At 27.9% G+C, this 18,586-nt stretch overlaps 2 protein-coding genes across 4 annotated transcripts in view; both read right to left on the reverse strand.

The window, feature by feature from the left end:
- Nucleotides 1-8,875, reverse strand: part of LOC123305072 (zinc finger protein ush) — a 310,689-nt gene extending 301,814 nt beyond the window's left edge. For both annotated transcript variants that reach the window (XM_044886683.1, XM_044886682.1), the window contains exon 1: nucleotides 8,782-8,875. In XM_044886683.1, the coding sequence (XP_044742618.1) occupies nucleotides 8,782-8,821 (40 nt within the window). In that variant the 5' untranslated portion in view covers nucleotides 8,822-8,875. The remainder of the gene's footprint in view (nucleotides 1-8,781) is intronic.
- Nucleotides 8,876-15,123: 6,248 nt separating this feature from the next.
- Nucleotides 15,124-18,099, reverse strand: LOC123301409 (nuclear transcription factor Y subunit B-4). Of its 2 annotated transcripts, XM_044884155.1 has the most exons (6): nucleotides 17,919-18,099; nucleotides 17,692-17,843; nucleotides 17,275-17,472; nucleotides 16,712-16,778; nucleotides 16,400-16,533; nucleotides 15,124-16,367 (listed from the first exon to the last, which is right to left on the reverse strand). In XM_044884155.1, the coding sequence occupies exons 1-5, from the start codon at nucleotides 18,001-18,003 to the stop codon at nucleotides 16,430-16,432; spliced, it is 606 nt and encodes a 201-aa protein (XP_044740090.1). In that variant the 5' UTR covers nucleotides 18,004-18,099; the 3' UTR covers nucleotides 15,124-16,367; nucleotides 16,400-16,429. The 2 variants fall into 2 exon arrangements, with proteins under 2 accessions (XP_044740090.1, XP_044740085.1); XM_044884150.1 differs by having other exon boundaries at nucleotides 15,124-16,533.
- Between the last annotated feature and the right edge of the window lie 487 nt (nucleotides 18,100-18,586).

Genomic DNA, 18,586 nt, shown 5'->3' on the forward strand with positions numbered 1-18,586 from the left:
GGTGATCCTAAATCACGGACGAAACAGAAACTGTGAATTGGGATGATAACTAAATTTTTTTCACTATACATGTGAGGAATTCTTTCTGTATATCAATTTTAATATAACTTTCAAATTTTTTTATGGTATGAAGTCTACTTTTACGTTTTTATGGGTAGTATCAAATTCGATATGACTCTTGTTATCCAATTCCTTGTAAAATTGTCAGAAGAAAAGGAGGACGTTTTTACGATCTGACGTACCGTTAACGATTAAGTTTCGGTATAATTATCTTTTTAATTTTTTTAGAAGTTTTCGACAGATATTAAGAAAACTTAAGTTGTTATTATATACAAAGCTTTAGAAATAAAGTTTAAAATAATTTATCACTAGGGCAATTTTATGATTTATTTTAATATCTACAAAGAAAATACCTTAATTTAATATTTACTTTACCGAAAAAATTATATCATCATAAATTATATTAAACTATATTTCCCAAAAATTTACTTAAACTTAAATCTTCCTAATAATAGTCGAGAAATTAAATTTTGTAAGAAAATCATAGTTTCTGTTCACAGTGATTTATGGACACCCGAGTATTTTTAGAAAACTCAAAATATTTAACAGAAAACTCAAACGAAAATGAAAAATAATTTATATAAAAATATCCTTGAAATGGATTTTAAAAGTATAAAATTTATTACAAAAAAAAATTATAAAAAACGATTAAATTTCAACTTTTATCATATAAAACATGATATTTTTTAAAACACAATAAACATATAAACACAAAATATGTTTAGCTATATTATAAATACAGCAGCAGCACAAATATAGTGTATTTTAATTGGTTATCTATGTTTAAACACCCCCTCATATTTAGAATTATTATCAAAATAAAATTACTGAAAAATACTGATTACAACAAACAACTAAACTAGAATTAATCAAAAATGTAACAGGAAATAATATTTATTTGTACACACACAAAAATTATTCTAAACAAATTTTTAAATCATAAATAATTTGAATAAAAATTTTAAATAAAATTATTAATAATTTCAAACTAATTTTTAAGTATTTCGATACTGTTAAGAAAATTTTTAAATATTATTTATCTACAGTGTATCGCATTTAAGATGAAGACACTCTCATATTTGCGTTATTTATAGAAATATCGATTTGAAATTTTGCAGAGTTAAAATTAAAAACTAAACTTTTTTAACTGGTATGCCATGGAAAGTAAAAAGTGGACAAATTGATAATTTAATAGTGTTATGTTTATTGCAAATTATTACAATTAACTTGTAATAATTTTGAGTATTTAAAGGCCAAAATAATGAAAAAATTAAAAATGCGAATTTTTACAGAGAATTGATAAGAATTTTTCACAAAACCGTGTAAAGGATGATTAATTAATAAATAAAATTTTCAATTTATGGTATAATTCTCATTTTCACTCTTTATCAAAAAAGTGCACGCGTTAACCATTCTAAGTGTTATAACTATAACATTATATGTGAATCACATGTACTGGTTAGCGTTTTTTCTTGATTGAGTATATGTCGGTTTTTCATTTTTAAACGCAGTTAGTTTTTTTTTTTTAAATTATAAAATAATGAGACGGAAAAAGTTCTTAATTTGGTATGATTATAAGGCTTAAAACTTGTGGAATATTGATTAAAGTTTTTTATAAAAAAGTAATGGAAATATTTTATTATTAACTAAAAACCAACATTATTATTATTAGTTTTGGCATCGAAAAGCCTTAAATAGACACAACAATCCCCAAAACAAAAGCCTTTGATTTAGTATGGCACACATTTTCCACCAATCCAAAAGTAAGAAACTTTTTGTATTGTTCTCATAATTATTGTAAATTCATTAACGTAAATTTAAAGTTTTTCTATCGGAGTGAGAGACAGCGCGATATTTTAGAGAGAGAAAAAATACAGTTTTCTAAATAGTAGTTGCATTAGCGCAGTAAATGTGTCAACGCCACAATGAATAGTCTCATATATGAGATATAAAACAATAATTTTTTTCTTTCTAAGATATCGTATTTTCTCTTACTCCGATAGAAATTCCTTAAGATTTTACGTGCGCAGTTTACTTTCAACATGACAGAATCTGTTTTTGTGTCGTTTCTAAGCCCCACAGATAGGAACATTATCGAATTTTTGAACTCTTTTATTCACGATACAACAATTTATTAAATGAATCATAAATAATTCTCTAGAATTTACTCATATATAGATCTTAAAATAATTACTTGGTAATTAAATTATTTCATATATTTAAATGATTAAACTGATATGTGATTAACAGTTAAGTCCATGGTCTATAATCAAACATATATATATATATATATATAAAATAAATTTGTTATCTGTTTTCTAAAAATTGATAAATCATTTTTATTTTATCTATAAACATTAAACTTATATATACATTTAATTAAATAGGTACTGTTACAGGGAGATATTAAAGTTTGTTATTTTAGTTATCAAAGTTTTAAAATTGTCGCGTCTTATTAATTCATATCAGTCTATCAAATCAACATTTAGTATCATCATTTTATATTATTTTATTAATTAATGTCGAAATTCTATTGATATTGCAATTTAAACTTTTGCGAGGCACAAACGTACAAAAGGGCAAATAGTATCTACCAAAATTCTGTTTATGTCGACGCTCAGCTGAACTTCCTGAATTGATGAAAATTAATTATTAGGCTATAAAACCCCAAAAATTATATTAATGTCAATCACTCGTTCATAAAAACATGCTCTTATATTCGTGCACTAGCGGAGGATGTATTAAAATGATCCCCCTAAGAAAAAATGTAATTTTTAGCCCAGCTATTCGAAATATGTATAACGTCGAAATAATTTTCGTATTTTTATTTAAGTATTACAAAATTGGCATGACATTTTTATTCTGTCCAAATTTTTGAACTATTCAATATTTCTCAAAAGGGATTGTTTTACCGACCTGGTAAGAATTGGTGGACCCATTGCGTTTTTTACCAAACAGTTCACATAAAATCTTAATTATTCTTTTGCAAACACCAAAAAACACTGCTAAAAATCATCTAAATCAACAAATTCCAAACCCGCCACAAGATGGCGGATAATTTTACCTGTTATTAATTTTACACACAAAATTGGGATCATTTCAACTAATATAAAGAGGATCATTTTACCCGTAAAGGCATATTTGAATATCGTCATAAAAACTAAACTTAAACTCCTGTCAAAATGTATTTTAATATTATTAAAAGCCAACCGAAGTTAAGAAGAATTATTTTATTTGACGGGTCATTTTGTAACACTTTCGTCTATTTGAGACGGTATACAACACTAAGACATTGTATCCATACATATACTCAATATACACACACAAGTGCAAATTTATAAGTTGTTTTTTTGCTTATCTATACAACAAATCGGACAAGAACCGTTTTCTGGGTGCCAAAAAATTCGTCAGTATTTTCTTTTATTTGTAACGTCATTAACTGTACTATTATTGATAGTCCAGGAGTGAATGATTACTTTTCAATCAAGAATTCACAATAAAGTTACTTTATTTCAACAAATGCAATAACTTTTAAAGTTAAAACTAAGCAATCGACCAAACCATACAATATATGTATATGCACATGTTTTTGAAGAATGAGTACATCTTATCTTTGTCGAGTCAACTCAGACACACATAAAACTCTGCCTATATTTACAATTCTAAGTGTATCTACTATCTATGTATGTATGTGTAAGATCTGTTATCAGAGTTGATGTGCCGGCATACAAAAAAATTATAATGCGAAAAAATTATTTTAATATTTATTTTAACAAAACAACAAACACATACACAAAATGTTATTCCCGCGTGATTTTAACACTTTGATTACAATCAAAAGAGTGGAATTCACAGGTAAAATGTAAATCGTTGAAATTTGTAAATATAAAAATTAAATTTTGTACAGAACCTTGATGTGGACTTCGCTTTCATTTATTCATTATTGTCTATTTTAAAAAAATTTTTTGAATCACTCCTTATGTTTTTCTAATAACATTTATTTATAAAAATGCCAATCTTTCTTAATATACTGTAGCTAAGGTAGTTCATTCATTATAGTTAAGTCCTTAAAAACATGCTCCTATATTCATGCGCTATTTGTGACAATAGTGTACAATACTAAGACATACTATCTATACATATACTCAATACACACACAACAGCAAATTTATAAAAAAAATTTTTCTTTTCAACAAATCGGATAAGAATCGGTCGTTTTCTAGGCTCCAAAAAATTCTCAAACCACCAAATTGTATTTATAGAATAAAATTATTAAATAAATGATTAAATTAATCGAATAACTATTTAATTATTTTGTCTTTTTTTTTTATATTCACAGTAAACAAGGTTTTATTAGTATTTACTTATTTGAATAAATATATCAGATTTATTCGGACAATTTCCAGACTTTTTCAAATGTTGAGTTGGTATCTCTATCATCGGCGAATGTGACAACATATTTAATAGTGATTCGTACTTTATTTTGGAATCTTATATTTGTCAAATATTTTCGTAGATATGGAAAATAGCCACTCAAATTTTCACCCATTCTGAAATGACGAAGACTACGCCTTGTGATTCACGTTAATAATTAAGAATTAATTATTAATTATAAAGTAAATATTCCTACCAATCTAAAAAAAAAAAATTCTTCTCGGCTTTTTAGATCATTAATACAAAGCTTGTATTATAAAAATTCTCTAACCCTCGAACACAAAAAGGGTTTTATAAGTTTGACCGCGAGGTGTACCTGATTTTGATTTTTTTTGTTTAACTTCAAATTTAATTTAATGAAGAGTGGTAAATTAGGGTTCCGTACCCGAAACAACTAAAAAAGAAGCAATGATCTTCAAAATAGGTTCGATTTGGAGATGACTATTGGATAAAAAGGTTCGCCTAACGAATCTAGGTATCTTGTTTCAAGGGCCAGTTTATGGTTCCGTACCCAATTATAACTAGAAAAGAGATTATATTCAAAACGGCTGAGCTGACTCTCTTGAACTATAGCTAAGAACAGTCTCGATCAAATTACCTTTAAAAATAAAAAATAAAAATCGGTTCAAGAGCTACCATACCACAAAGGAATCTATCAGACTTGACTTTATGTCGGGGAGTTTCTTCAGATTTTTTATTTATGTGTTATTAATAATTAAGATTCTAAAAATGATCAGGGAATCGGCGGTATTAGGGCATATCCTAATACCATTAATTCCCTGATAATTTTTAGATTTTCTTCACGTCTGCCGTGCATGTTATACCCTGTATAATACAGATATTAAATAATGAACCACCCTATAGATAGACAGATAGACAAAAAAATTGAAACAACTTACAAATAAAAAACAAATGTAATTGTGACCATTATAAATTTTTTTCTGTTCTGGTGTTCTCTGTGTACGGATATTTCTTTCTGTGTGTGTGTGTGTGTATGTTTGTGTGAGTATTCGTTGAGTCAGTTGATCAAGATAAAGTGTGTAGGTAAATTGAACATAATATTTTTAGTGGTCTCATGAAAAGATAAGGAAACGAAGCCTGTTTTTTATCTATGTTTTTCATATATATATATACATATAATATAATACGTATATATAGAATATTATAGCAGGAGGCAGCCTGATATGAACCAAGGTAAGGTTAGGTTAAAGATACTTCGTTTTATATGTACGTAGGGTAAAGTTTTGTACCTTTAATAGATTGTTTGAATATAACCCCACTTTTCTGTATAGTTGGATAAAATTTAAATATACATAGTATTACTCTAAGCATAATATAACAAACAAGAGAAGGGAAAAAAGACTAAATTTACATCGTCATGTACCTTGAATCAAATAACGTCCTGTACCAGTTAATGCTACAACTATTTTGCCTTTGTTATTAATAGTTGCGGCTGTTATTGGAGGCACGAAAATAATTCTAATTTTTATTTTTCAACGTGCCAGTTTTAACTTTTCCTACTACAAAATAATTCTCTTGCCAAATTCAATTATAATTTCCCTTCGTTATAAAAGTAATTCCCTTAACTTTTCAGTTAAGTTCATTTAAAAACATTAAAATATGGTGATCATCAAATATAATTTTCTAAAATATTAGAATTCAATTTTCGTTCCATACCCAGAATATTTTAACACCCTGTACCTATCTATAACAAAAAATGATAATATTGAAACTGAATGAATTATTGTTTTGTATGAAAATAGAAGTATTTTAAAGTATAAATCTTTGAGAGTAAAATTATTATGGAGTAGAAAAAAATTAAAGCATGTTTTTTTAAGTAGTATTATTAAAGAGTATACTTAAAGGTATAATTCTTAAAATGAAGAAATATTTTGGAATAGACATTTTTTTTAAGTATACGGTAAGAAATACATGGCGTTTACTACAATGTTGGCATGGTAAAGAGACAAATACGATAGCTTCTATGTTAGAATAAGTAATATTACAAAATTGAATCGGGCTATCGACCAGAAGTACTGTGCATATCGCCCACCAGTAAGGATCTGACGCCCATACTGCATTGACTCGTCCACCATAACTATTGCTAATGTTACTTTTCCCTCAATGGTCAAAACTGTATGACGTTCACACGAATACTGACAAAGTGATATCCATAAAAATTTCTTACCGTGTAGGAAAATTGTGCAGTAGAAAGAATTCTTTTTATACCACTTTAAAAAGCATATAAACGGTGATCTAAGGTACAACAGTCTCCCATATATATGAAGTAAATGTTTTAGATTACACCCGTACCGTCGCCATCATTATCAGGGTTTGAAATGAGGATTTTTTTTTGTATGTGATAAGAAACAAAATATGATTTTTCATTGTAGATTATTTGTATTGATATTTACAAAACTTTTAGACTTAACAGGGGTGCATTAATTTTTTAACATTTTTTTAATATGCCATTCACAAAAATTGTGGTTTTTTTCGATTCATATTCCTAATCATTACTAAAAAAGATTGACTATAAGCAAGGTGATCTCTCTCCTATTCCCCGTAGGTGACACTAAGAACCTTCTTAAGGAATGGGAGGCGTGGCCACATAATAAACCACACCCCCTTATGCAATTATAAAAATTTGTGCAATTTATAATTTAAATTAATTAAGAAATAATTACATCGGGTCAAAAAACTGCGAAAAAATTTTCTCTTTAAAGTTTTGCTCATCGGACCATTGCAATGTCCGAATGTAGCCATTAAACTGCAGAATGTCGTTTAAAAAATTCTATAAAATTGTAAAACTTTCTAATATTCAATCAATTTCAGAAAAAAAATACAAGATTAACATACAATGCAAGGTAATGAAATTCTCGAACTTTTATATTTCATGAAGACTTTTGTTTTTTGTCTATTTCTATACAAAGATCAGAAAATTCCTTACATCTACAAGTGAAAAATTAAAGGGTAATCTATAATTTTAAATATACCGCATTTTTTCAATCGACGTTGTCAAATTTTTACGTTTTAAAAAACTTAAATGTAATTCTTAATAATTTTCACAAAAATATTCGCACCGTGCATGAGTTTTATTGAAGGTGTTTCCATGGTAACGATACACTACTTTAATTATAGAATTGTATGGATTGCATTTATGACTTGTATTGAAAATTTAATATTATTGTCTCACAAATTTAAATAAATAATTATGATAATTTACATTTGAAAAATAATATTTGTACAATTTGATCTCTTATTTTCACAATTTTCAATGCATTAGGTTTAATTAATTAGTGTTTTTTAAAAATTTTAATTTGACATTTTCTATAACATTAACATGTAAAGAATTGCAAATTAGTCATAACAGCCTCCTTTATCGCCAAAATCTGGCGATTTTCACTGGAAGCGCTAGCATCGATTTTATTGTCCCTACCATGACTACGCACACAACGAATAACTTTTTTTTAAATGTGTTACAAAATCTATTTTCTGTAATTGTTTTTAAAATATCTTCTTATTAGAATGATAATAAAATGGTAATTAATCAATGCGCAATGTGAAACAGAAAAAATTATCGTGGCCCCCCGAATGAAAACGCAACATTTTCAAAAAGTTTCAAGCGCGCATACACAGCCAAAACTTTTTTGATTATCCTCGGTTCCACAGAAATCAGATATTTTTAATTTCACAGCAAAAATTAGTTTTCTATAAAGTTACACACTGACTCATCTAAAAATAATTTCTTAATCTTTAAACATCTTTTTAAAGGATGTAGTCTCCACTTTCTTAAAAGGTTTTATTTTTTTGGTGTCTGTTTATATTTAATATTTCAAGAGATAAAATGACTAATTGTTGTCTACAATTTTATAATCCATTAAGTGATTTTTTTTATAGATTTAAAAATAAATCAAAACATTTCTTATCAAAAAAAAGCAAATTTCGCGGTCTACGAAACTTCGTACAAAGGTATTTTATTGTCATTACTTTTCTAAGAATTCAATAGAAATTTTAATTGGGAAAAACCAATTTATAATATTTATTAATCACAAACAGATAATTAGTGGAATATTCCTTAATTAAAATCTAAAAATAGGATCCTTTTAAGTCCTATAATTAAAACACTTTCTTTGTAAAAGAACAAAAAGTTTTGAAAACCACGAATAAAAACAAAATAAAAGCTTAAAACAATTGAAAATGTATTAAGCGCGTCACATAAAAAAGTTTTGGCGCGCTTTTAACTCATCGCCAACAATATATGACAGCAAAAATAACACATCTACTTACGTTTTAATGGTTTAGGATTACTTTGTTTACGCCTAGACATTTTCTAGATGAAAAATTAATCGATGTCTGTTGAAATTCTTTCAGATGACGTAGATGATAAATAGTTCCACAAAAAAATTCCGTTGTGTATAATTATTATAAAACCAAACGTAACAAAACATAAAGAAAAACAGAAAAATACAAAAAAAACTTGAGAAAACTTATATTAAATCACGCAACCAATGTTTTAAAACAGTTTTAACAATAATTTTCCACATTTTCAAAACGTTAAAACAAAAACAAAAAGAAAACTAAACACAATCACAAAAAAAAAAATAAACAAAATGAAAAATATTCGAGATTCGAAACCACGAAAAATCACACTTTCAAAAAAACTTATTGGTTTTTTTTTAATTCACGAAATGCATGCAACAATAATAACTGAATAAAATAATAAGAATATTTTGAGATGCATTCCCTCTTTTCAACAACAGTTATGCAAAAAAAAAACTTTTCCAGAAAAATTCGAGAGTTTAGATTTTGGAAACAAAACTTCACTTATATAAATGATTCAATGTAATATATGTTCGCTTCTCTATGGTCTATAGTGAACTGTCAGCTTGTCAGTATGGCAACGTGTTTGCCGTTCTCACTTGGCCATAAGGAGGTTGGGCTTATAACTTTCCCATTATACTTACTATAACATTCTGTTGTGTGTATATTATAATGAATCGGTCGGTTTTCACACGATTCTTTACGATCATTTACGATTTTTATTATATAGAATTTTAAATGTTATAATATATGTGATGAATTATTATTATTATTATTTCGTTAAAATTCCCTAATATTATGATTATTATTACTTTACTAACTTATTAAAATAATAAATTTACACCTTGTTAAAATATAACTTTTTTTTATATGTTATTTATACGATTGGGTGTATAGCATGGACTTTAATCGTGTGTTATACTAAATATGTCTTCCCCTAAGTCATTTTTATGGTAACAGAGCGTAGTAACTGGTGTAGAAAAGGATCTATTGGTCGTGTTCGAGTAATTTTATTATGGAATTATCTTTTGTTTAGGTAACAAAATTTATAACAAAGTCTAAGAAGTCAATCTTCAACTACTTCTATTATTGTATCGAAACTTTGGTACCATTTACCTAAAATCGCATTGAAAATGAAATACACGACGCGAAATAAAAATCGAAGTGGCAACTGGTGTTACCTTAAGTGGGAGGACAAATATTAATCAAAATATTTCAATGTATTGGAAAAATTACTTTCATCCAATTAATTGTGATATAAAATCGGGAACATGGACAATGTGTAAAAACAAATGTTAAATTGTCAAATGTTGCAAGTTCCCGGTAAACCATTACAATTATTTCAATGTATCTATCTATCATTATTATTCATTGCCTGTATTTAAAGGTTAAATTTAAAATGTATTTTGACATGTGACATTCTTTTGTTTTTAATAATATAAAATTTAAATACTTGATTTTGAACAATTAAAACATATTTTTGGACTTTTATTAGATACTTTTTTTTCTTAAAAATATCTAATTAAACTTGTTAGAAACACCTCATTAATTTTTTTAAAGATTTTGATAATTTTAAAAATAGTTTTTAACATATTAGGCATGTTCATTTGTTTTAAGCCTCCCAAATTAATTTTGTTTTTGATCAATAGATGGCAGAAATACTTTATCAGGCTAAAAATAGGAAAATAATATAGATAATTTTTTTAAAACCCACTAATGAACGCTTAAGAAATCAAATGTATGAAAACCTCGACATGAGCCAGCAATTTTACTTTTAAATTTTCTAATTTGTGTTAAAATAAAGAATTCTTTAACTTCAGAGCGCAAGTTTGCGATTTCAACGGTAATATCCATTTTGAATATCTCTGAATCTATTTTTATGCATTTTATTTTGACCATGTTAAAATATCTAGTTGTAATGTTGCACTTTTAAGTAAAATAGAGGCGTAGACAAAGGAAGGAGGCTGTTCAACTTTGCCAAAACATCCCATTGAAAATTTCATTATCTTATTACCTTTCCTTGTCAGTATCTGGGATCGAACCTACTGAATTTGTTAGTATCTTTGATAACAACAAAAAATATAGATAAGCTACTCCCTTGATACTCATGCAGAAAAAACATTACCAAAATATTGAAATTATTTCTTATAATGACTTTTGATACATAAGACTAATGCAGTTTAATCGATATTTTTTTACTTTCAAAGATTTTTCAATTAGTTTTAGCATTCTTAAATAAAGAATTTCTTAACAAATAATCTATATTTAAATTATTTACCATATTAATTGGTCATGTCCGCCATCTAGCAGTAAAAATAAAAACTACAAGTGAAAACAAACAATTGACTGAGTTAATTGTTGAAATACCATGTATAGACAGTGTTGATGCGCAATCGTTTGTTTTTTTGACGTCACGTAAATAACAAAAGATAGTTACTTTTAAATAGACACACACACAACTGATATTCCTATATTAATACATACTATAAAATTTGCACCTAATTAACGCCCTCGTGGGTAAACAGTGATGTTTACAAAAAAATGTTTCAAACAAAAGTTTTTTATTTTTCTATAAGGAACATTTTTTACATTTAAACTTTTGTTCTATCTCTAACGGTTTACAAGATGGGTCCTACGGACCCAAGACCCAATTGACCTATGATGCTCATTTACGAACTTGACCTCATTTTTTACGTCCTGAGTACGCTGTAAAAAGCTCGATATCTTTTTTCGTTTTTGAGTTATCATGTCCACAGACGGATGGACGGACGGACGGACTGGATTAATTTGGTGATTCTATGAACACCTATACCAAAATTTTTTTCGTAGCATCAATATTTTTAAGCGTTACAAACTTGGGACGAAACTTAATATACTATGTATATTTCATATATACATGGTATAAAAATGTGTATGCATTATAAGAATATGTTATTTCCAATTATACTTTTATAATTTTTGTTTAAAGACTGTCGCTACTTTTGAAACACTCGGTTATGCAATTTAAATAGTTTTTTTTCAGCAATATCATAAAAAAATCGAAATAAATAAACAACAACAAAAAATGGCTAAATAAATAAATAAATCTGTAACTGAACAACATAGTTTGATGTTCATATATTTTATGTTTTTGTTGATTTGTACTTATTGATAAGTTTCGATTAGTTAGTATAGGCTTATTCATATAAATATTTTCAATCGAATATTTTATTTAAAAATTTACACTTTTATCTAATAAATGCAGATTTAGAATTAATAATAAGAAATCGTACCTTTCCTAGCAGTTAGTTAGTTCTGCTCCGGACATACATCTTCGATGCTTCCAGAAATATGGATCATCATAATGGATGTTTCCAAAAATTTGATAGTGTAATATCCAACTTTGACAGAAAGATACTGGGACGAAATCGTGTCAGTTGCTAGTTTCACATCATTTCAATACATTTTACTTAGCTTTAAAAAAATTTCAAAAGGTTAAAAACAGGAATCATTATACCATTTTACATGCATTTAACAATATATCGGGTATTTCAACAATTAACTCAGTCAATTGTTTATTTTCTTATTTCAATTTTTTTTTTTTTTAGAGAATTTTGCGTTCTTTAAATTAATTAACTACAATGTTTTTAGTATTTTGCATATTTTCGAATATATTTTGAGATATTTAAATTTTAGGGCTCCTTAATATACAAAATCGCTCATAACTTGCGTGTCTCTTACAAAATCGCTCATAGCTTGACAACGGAAAATCATACGGGACACATAAATACAACGCATTTCAAATTGAAGGGGAAAATAGGACTCTCTCTGTGCGTCAGGACAAACATTGAACTTCTTTTCTTTTGCAAATAGTCTTGAATTTCCGATTACTATATGACAACAGTTCGAGTCTAAGCCCCAATAGAGCCTAAAAGACCAAGGATAACAAAGCTAAATGCCTGCAAACAGTGTGTATTTTTTCCAAAAGATGTCGCATTTTAATTTTTGCAGAGTGTATAATTTGTTTTTAATCTTTCTATGTACATGAATAAGTTATAATTTTTTTTATTTCACTTGTTACTTTTAAAATTGCCTTAAAATCAATAGAATACAAAGCAAATCTTTGTACACATTGTATAAAGAAGTATTGTAATATTATATAAATATACAGAATGATCCATGTAAATCATGACGAATTGAATGACGTGGTTTCTTTTTAAGGCAAGTAATCCAAAAACAAACATTAAACAAAACTTAATCCCCCCAAATTGATGAACAAAGGGGGATAATAGAGAAGTATTTTGGTATAAACACATACTTAGCCATACTAAACCAATGATAAGGCCAGGACCGAGAAGAAGGGCATCTCCATCTCCTCCATACGCCTCTAAATAATAATAGGAATGCCACAACCGATTTCCTTCGGAACTCCTGGTACTTCTTGAAAGCAGTCTTAAGGCAGTGATTTTGCCTGATGAAAACTTATGTTGATAATCATTTGAAGCTTCAAATTTCCATCGAAATCAGAAGTAACGTAGAGTAGAATGCTTTAAACTTTTCCCCTGGATTATTCTTTACACAATGAAAATTGAACCGTCATTTAACTCATTCCGATTCTGTTCTTTAGTGACTATTGACTTAATTTAAAATTTAATACACTTATATTAAATTCTATTAGAAATATAAAGAGACCTAAAAGAAAATAAAACTTTGCTACATTTTATCTGGACCACCCTGTAAACATAATAATGTTTGTGGTTTATTTTTATATAGAAAAAAAAAACCGATTTTTTTTTATCAATACACTTTTATCTATGAAAAATGATTTATATCAGAGATATATGTGTATGGTTTTCGTTCGTCCTATTTTAAAAATAATATTTTATCTTGATATTAAATATTATATAGTTCTTGTATTATCAGTCAAATATAATCGCTATACAAAAAAAAACTCGTGAGCAGCAGAGCCCTATCACTTAGATCATATTTTCTCCTCATTAGATGCTTACACTATCAAAATACAATTCCTTAACATTCGTTTATAAGTAATTCATATAGAAATAAATCCTTAAACTAAATTTGGTTGGCCTACATTCCACCTGTGCAAAGCCTTGAGAACGGTGAAAAAACACGTAAATTTCGACATAAAAAAGTAGCTTTTGAATGTTGGAAAGTTAAAACCTCCAAAAATAACTTCCTTGATACTCACTTAGCCAACATTTTAGATTTTCAACATAATCTCAATTTTGACGGGCTAAACAACTGCGCAAAAAATGGAAACCTCCTTCAAATTTCTGAAATAAATCGTCATAATTTCACATCATTTCAAAGAAATTAGGCTGCTACATTTTGGCATCTTTGCATCTTGGCACACATCCTCGAACCTTCTTAAATCGGGCTCGGGCTCTAAGATAATAAAATTAATTTAACACCCCCCCCCCATCTCCTCTTCGATATTCGATACAGTGCATACCTCTAAGTCTATATTTCCGTAGAAAATACGACTAAAAACATTGTATATATTTTTTTTGTTATCTATATAAATTCAGTTTTATACATTGGTATTATCTTATTTCCCAATCTAGTGAACTTTTTTTTTTTTTTTGATTATAAAATAAATGTTATTTTCAGAGAAAAATAATATAATAAAAACATAAAGTTTTATTATATTTTATTAATAATCAAGATTTAAAGAAATTAAGGAATAATTTAATTAAGTATTCATTTTTGTATTTCTTAAAATTCGAAACAAATTATAACAAGTTAAATTCCAAATTTAACTAATATTTTTAAAACATGAATACTTTTTAGTTTAACAAATATTAGAGTAGATTATTTTTTTTCAAGCAGGTACCGTAAGAAAGTTCCTTGTAATGCCATCTGCACGTGTAAAATGAAAATAACAGTAACAAACGGACAACTTATGTACTCCATTTGTTACCGTATAAAGTGATTACAACGCCAATTTTATAGTAGCGATCCTAAAAACTATTATGTCCAAGTAGCAGTTGTATATCTCACCGTAAGATTTACTTTCCGTCGATTGTAAACTATTAAAATTGTATATTTATCGTCCAAAAAACCATCCCAACTCGACCCAGATCAACTATATCCATCGAAACATATGTCTCGACATACGCGAATTCAATTACATGGTTATCACTCGGTCCCATCTATCACGTAAGTTCGAGTTAAATTGATCGCAGCAGTTTTCGTAAACATAACATCAGAAAATACAAATGTTTGCCAATTTTTATATAATTTGCCGTGCTCAAAACGAATCAATTCCTAAAAAGGATAGTAAAACAGGGTAAAAAAATAACTCGAAAGTTTTTATTCTTAATTTTTATTTACTTCCTTATTTAACTTGGGAAAGTGGACAATGAACAGAAACCATCTTTAAAAAATGCTTACAATTACATTAAAATAACATTGTTAAATGAATTCTAATCACTAAAAAATAGTATTGAAAACTTTCTGAAAATCATTTATTTACATACACATTTATGGCAAACCTACAACGTGTCACAGAATAACTATTCTTTTTATTTTCGAGCTTCATTTTATGATTATAAGAGCCATATTGCGACGATATATTATCAGCTACATACGAGCAAAAATTTTCAAACATAAAATTGTTTGTTTTCGAATAGATTTTCTGAGACATTCTGTACAGATTTTAAAAATTGGAAATGCTGTAATTCCTAAAACGGTTGGATTTTTATTTTAAAAATATCGGTCATCGGAGTCAAAAAAGAATTTTTTAACGCCTAATATTAGAGCCAAAATTATAAATAAATGAAGAAAATAACTAACTCTTTCCTTTCCGTATTTCTTTCGCCAACATTAGAACATTTAAATTAAACATAAAACTAGAAGTAGCAAAAACTCCGTCCACACAGAATAAAAATCCTCAAATGACTGATTTATAGGTCTAGAATCAGGCGTAGTGTTTGACAATGATTCCAGAATGGCTGGAAATTTGAGAAACTAATACAATCTAGCGCCTGATAACATTTTTTTCCACAAAAATTTTAGAGAATTCCTCTTTTAGGGAGACCTTTTAATTTTAATTTTGTTGTAAGCTTTAAATTAATACTTATTCATACGATATAAGAACGATATTCAAATGAGAAGATAATTAAATAAAAAACATAAAAATTATTTTGCTCGACGCTTGAAGAACGAGATATCCATCGTCCAACCCCCTAAAGATTACTATTAATGTTCAAAATGTGGAACTTCAGATATCCTGCTTTGTTGAGAGTCAGGCAAAGTGATTTGTATTTGTATACACGCTATGTTTAAGTATTATATACAGTAACATGACTGTTGTCACAAATCGTGCACGTATATATCAACATGTTTCTATGAACTTGACTCAAATGGCAGAACTACCTTACATTCTCTCCTAACCTGATTATCATTCCTAATACATATTCGTCAACATCGATCCCTGAAAAAAAGTTCCCATCTATAAAAATTTATGTAAAAGAAAAAATAGTTTGGCGCATCTTTGACAATAGCCTTTCAAGTTTCCAGTCGTTATGAAATAACTGTCAAATACTGACACGCCTAGTGCTAGACTTATTAGAATGTATACGTAAATGAACGAAGAATTGAAACTGAATGAACCTTAGCCTAATTGAAACTGTTGTATTTGATCTGGATACGCTGTGTATATAACCGTTTCGCCTTGACCACCTTGTCCAATAATATTTCCATTTATAATTTGTGTATCTAAAAAAAGTTGTGAAAAAATCCACACAAAAAAACATTTGTTATAACACATTTTTTTTACATAAAATCACAGACGTTTTAATTGTAATTATTTAAAAAAATATATATGAATTTACTTAAAAATAAAATAACAAATATATATTAAAAAATTTTTAAACTTTTTTATATTTTCACTTACTACTAAACGGATCTTCAGGTGTTTCATCGAAATTTAGTACTTCTAATGTTTTATATCCTTTGGTAGCCTGAAAAAAAAAAATCAAATCTTAAACAGGCTGTAATGGGAGTTGAAAAGTTATCCTTCTTAAAAAGACACATCCTTGACACTAAACCAATCTATATACCGGTATTCAACCGTTCAGTTCAATTTGGATAGGGTGTACTAAATTTAATAGCCATAAAAACATCGAAAATAGCGTTTGTTTGTTCCCTTGACTAGTAAACAATACAACATAACGAATTTCAGCTCATTTGAACTGAAGGGGGCTGGGATGCTGGCAAAAAAGCGGGGAAAATGTATATCAGACATCTCAAAAACCCATAAATTGTAATATGTTAACATTTGATGAAGTCCTTCCTTTTTAACTTAAACCATCTTGTATATTCCAAAAGCAGAGAGAGCAAAAATTTTAAATTTTTTGGTAAATATCCTTTTAAGCGCACCGTTATAAAATTGTTTAGCAACGTCACCTCCTTTATATTCTATTATTGTACCAAGATGAGACTTAATAAGTCACTTACCTCACGATATTTTTGTAAGTATAGTTTTAAAGGTTCCACATAGTTATCGAATCCTAACGAAGTCATCGCGAATAGAATATCTTCCCCATTAATTGTCTTCCGTTTTTCCATATGGCAACGATCACTTGCTTCGCTTGTTATAAAGCTTATAAATTCCGATACACACTCTTGAACGCATTCTCTTGCGTCCTTTGCAATCTAAAATCCAAATGAAACACATAATTCAATCTTAATTCGTAATTTAAAGATATTTTAAATCATTGGCGTACCTAAACCTAAATAAAATCAACAAGCGAGATATGAAAAATATTCAATTATTATTTTTTGCACCGTGTAAGGTGTAATCTTTCTAAAGTAAATGGAAAATAGTCTTAGGTACTCCAATCTTCAAACATTTTGCTTCAAGCAACAACCTACCTTCCCAGATTCAGGAATCGCTTTTTTCATTATTTTTGCAACGTTTGCAATAGGTAAGAATCTATCCTGTTCACGTAATGGTAAACCCAATTTATCATTGCCGTCGTGATTCGAATCATCAGTGTTCTCAGCTGTTAAATGGTCACCATCATCTGTTAAATATTATATAAAAATTTCCCGTAAAACATTTTTTATAAATTTTATAGGTTAAAGCTATTAGCTCATACCGTCTAAATCATCCGGGACCATATAATCAGCTTTTACAGTTAGAAAAGCATGTTGCATATCGTCTCCACTTTCACTATTTTCCATTGTTCTTTTATTTATTCGAACTTCACAAAATTTTCTTAAAGAAGTTTGAAGTTTTTCATTACAAAACACTTCACTTCACTGTTTACAAAATTGAATGTTTTTGTTTACTTGTGTTGGCACAAATAAGCACAATTTTGCACATCTTGTCATGAATCGTAATAAGAATATTCTTAAAAATATCAATTAGAGAAATACAAGGAATTAATTGGTAAGGCATATTATTCGTTTTGATCTCCAGAACAAAGTTGAAAAACTTTACGAGTGACGAATTTTTAACCTTGTTTATAAACATTTTTTTTAACAATTTAACTCGCTTAAGATTGCTGTGATAGTTTGGCTAAATACGGCATCCTTAAGTTTTTCAAGTCAGTGATACGATTTTGGTAAAAATAAAAAAATAAAAACTTTCGGAAACTACTTCCAATAAAAAATAATTTTAATTGTTCAAAATATTACATTTGGCATATATAATTAAGATTGTTAAAAGAAGCCTGCGATATCAGGATACAATCTAAAGTTGGAGGGTTGGAGCTTTTCATAGAACATAATCTTTTATGAACGACCGCAAATACCTGAATTTGTC

This window comes from Chrysoperla carnea, chromosome 1 (assembly GCF_905475395.1).
Source record: "Chrysoperla carnea chromosome 1, inChrCarn1.1, whole genome shotgun sequence".
Taxonomy (NCBI): domain Eukaryota; kingdom Metazoa; phylum Arthropoda; class Insecta; order Neuroptera; family Chrysopidae; genus Chrysoperla; species Chrysoperla carnea.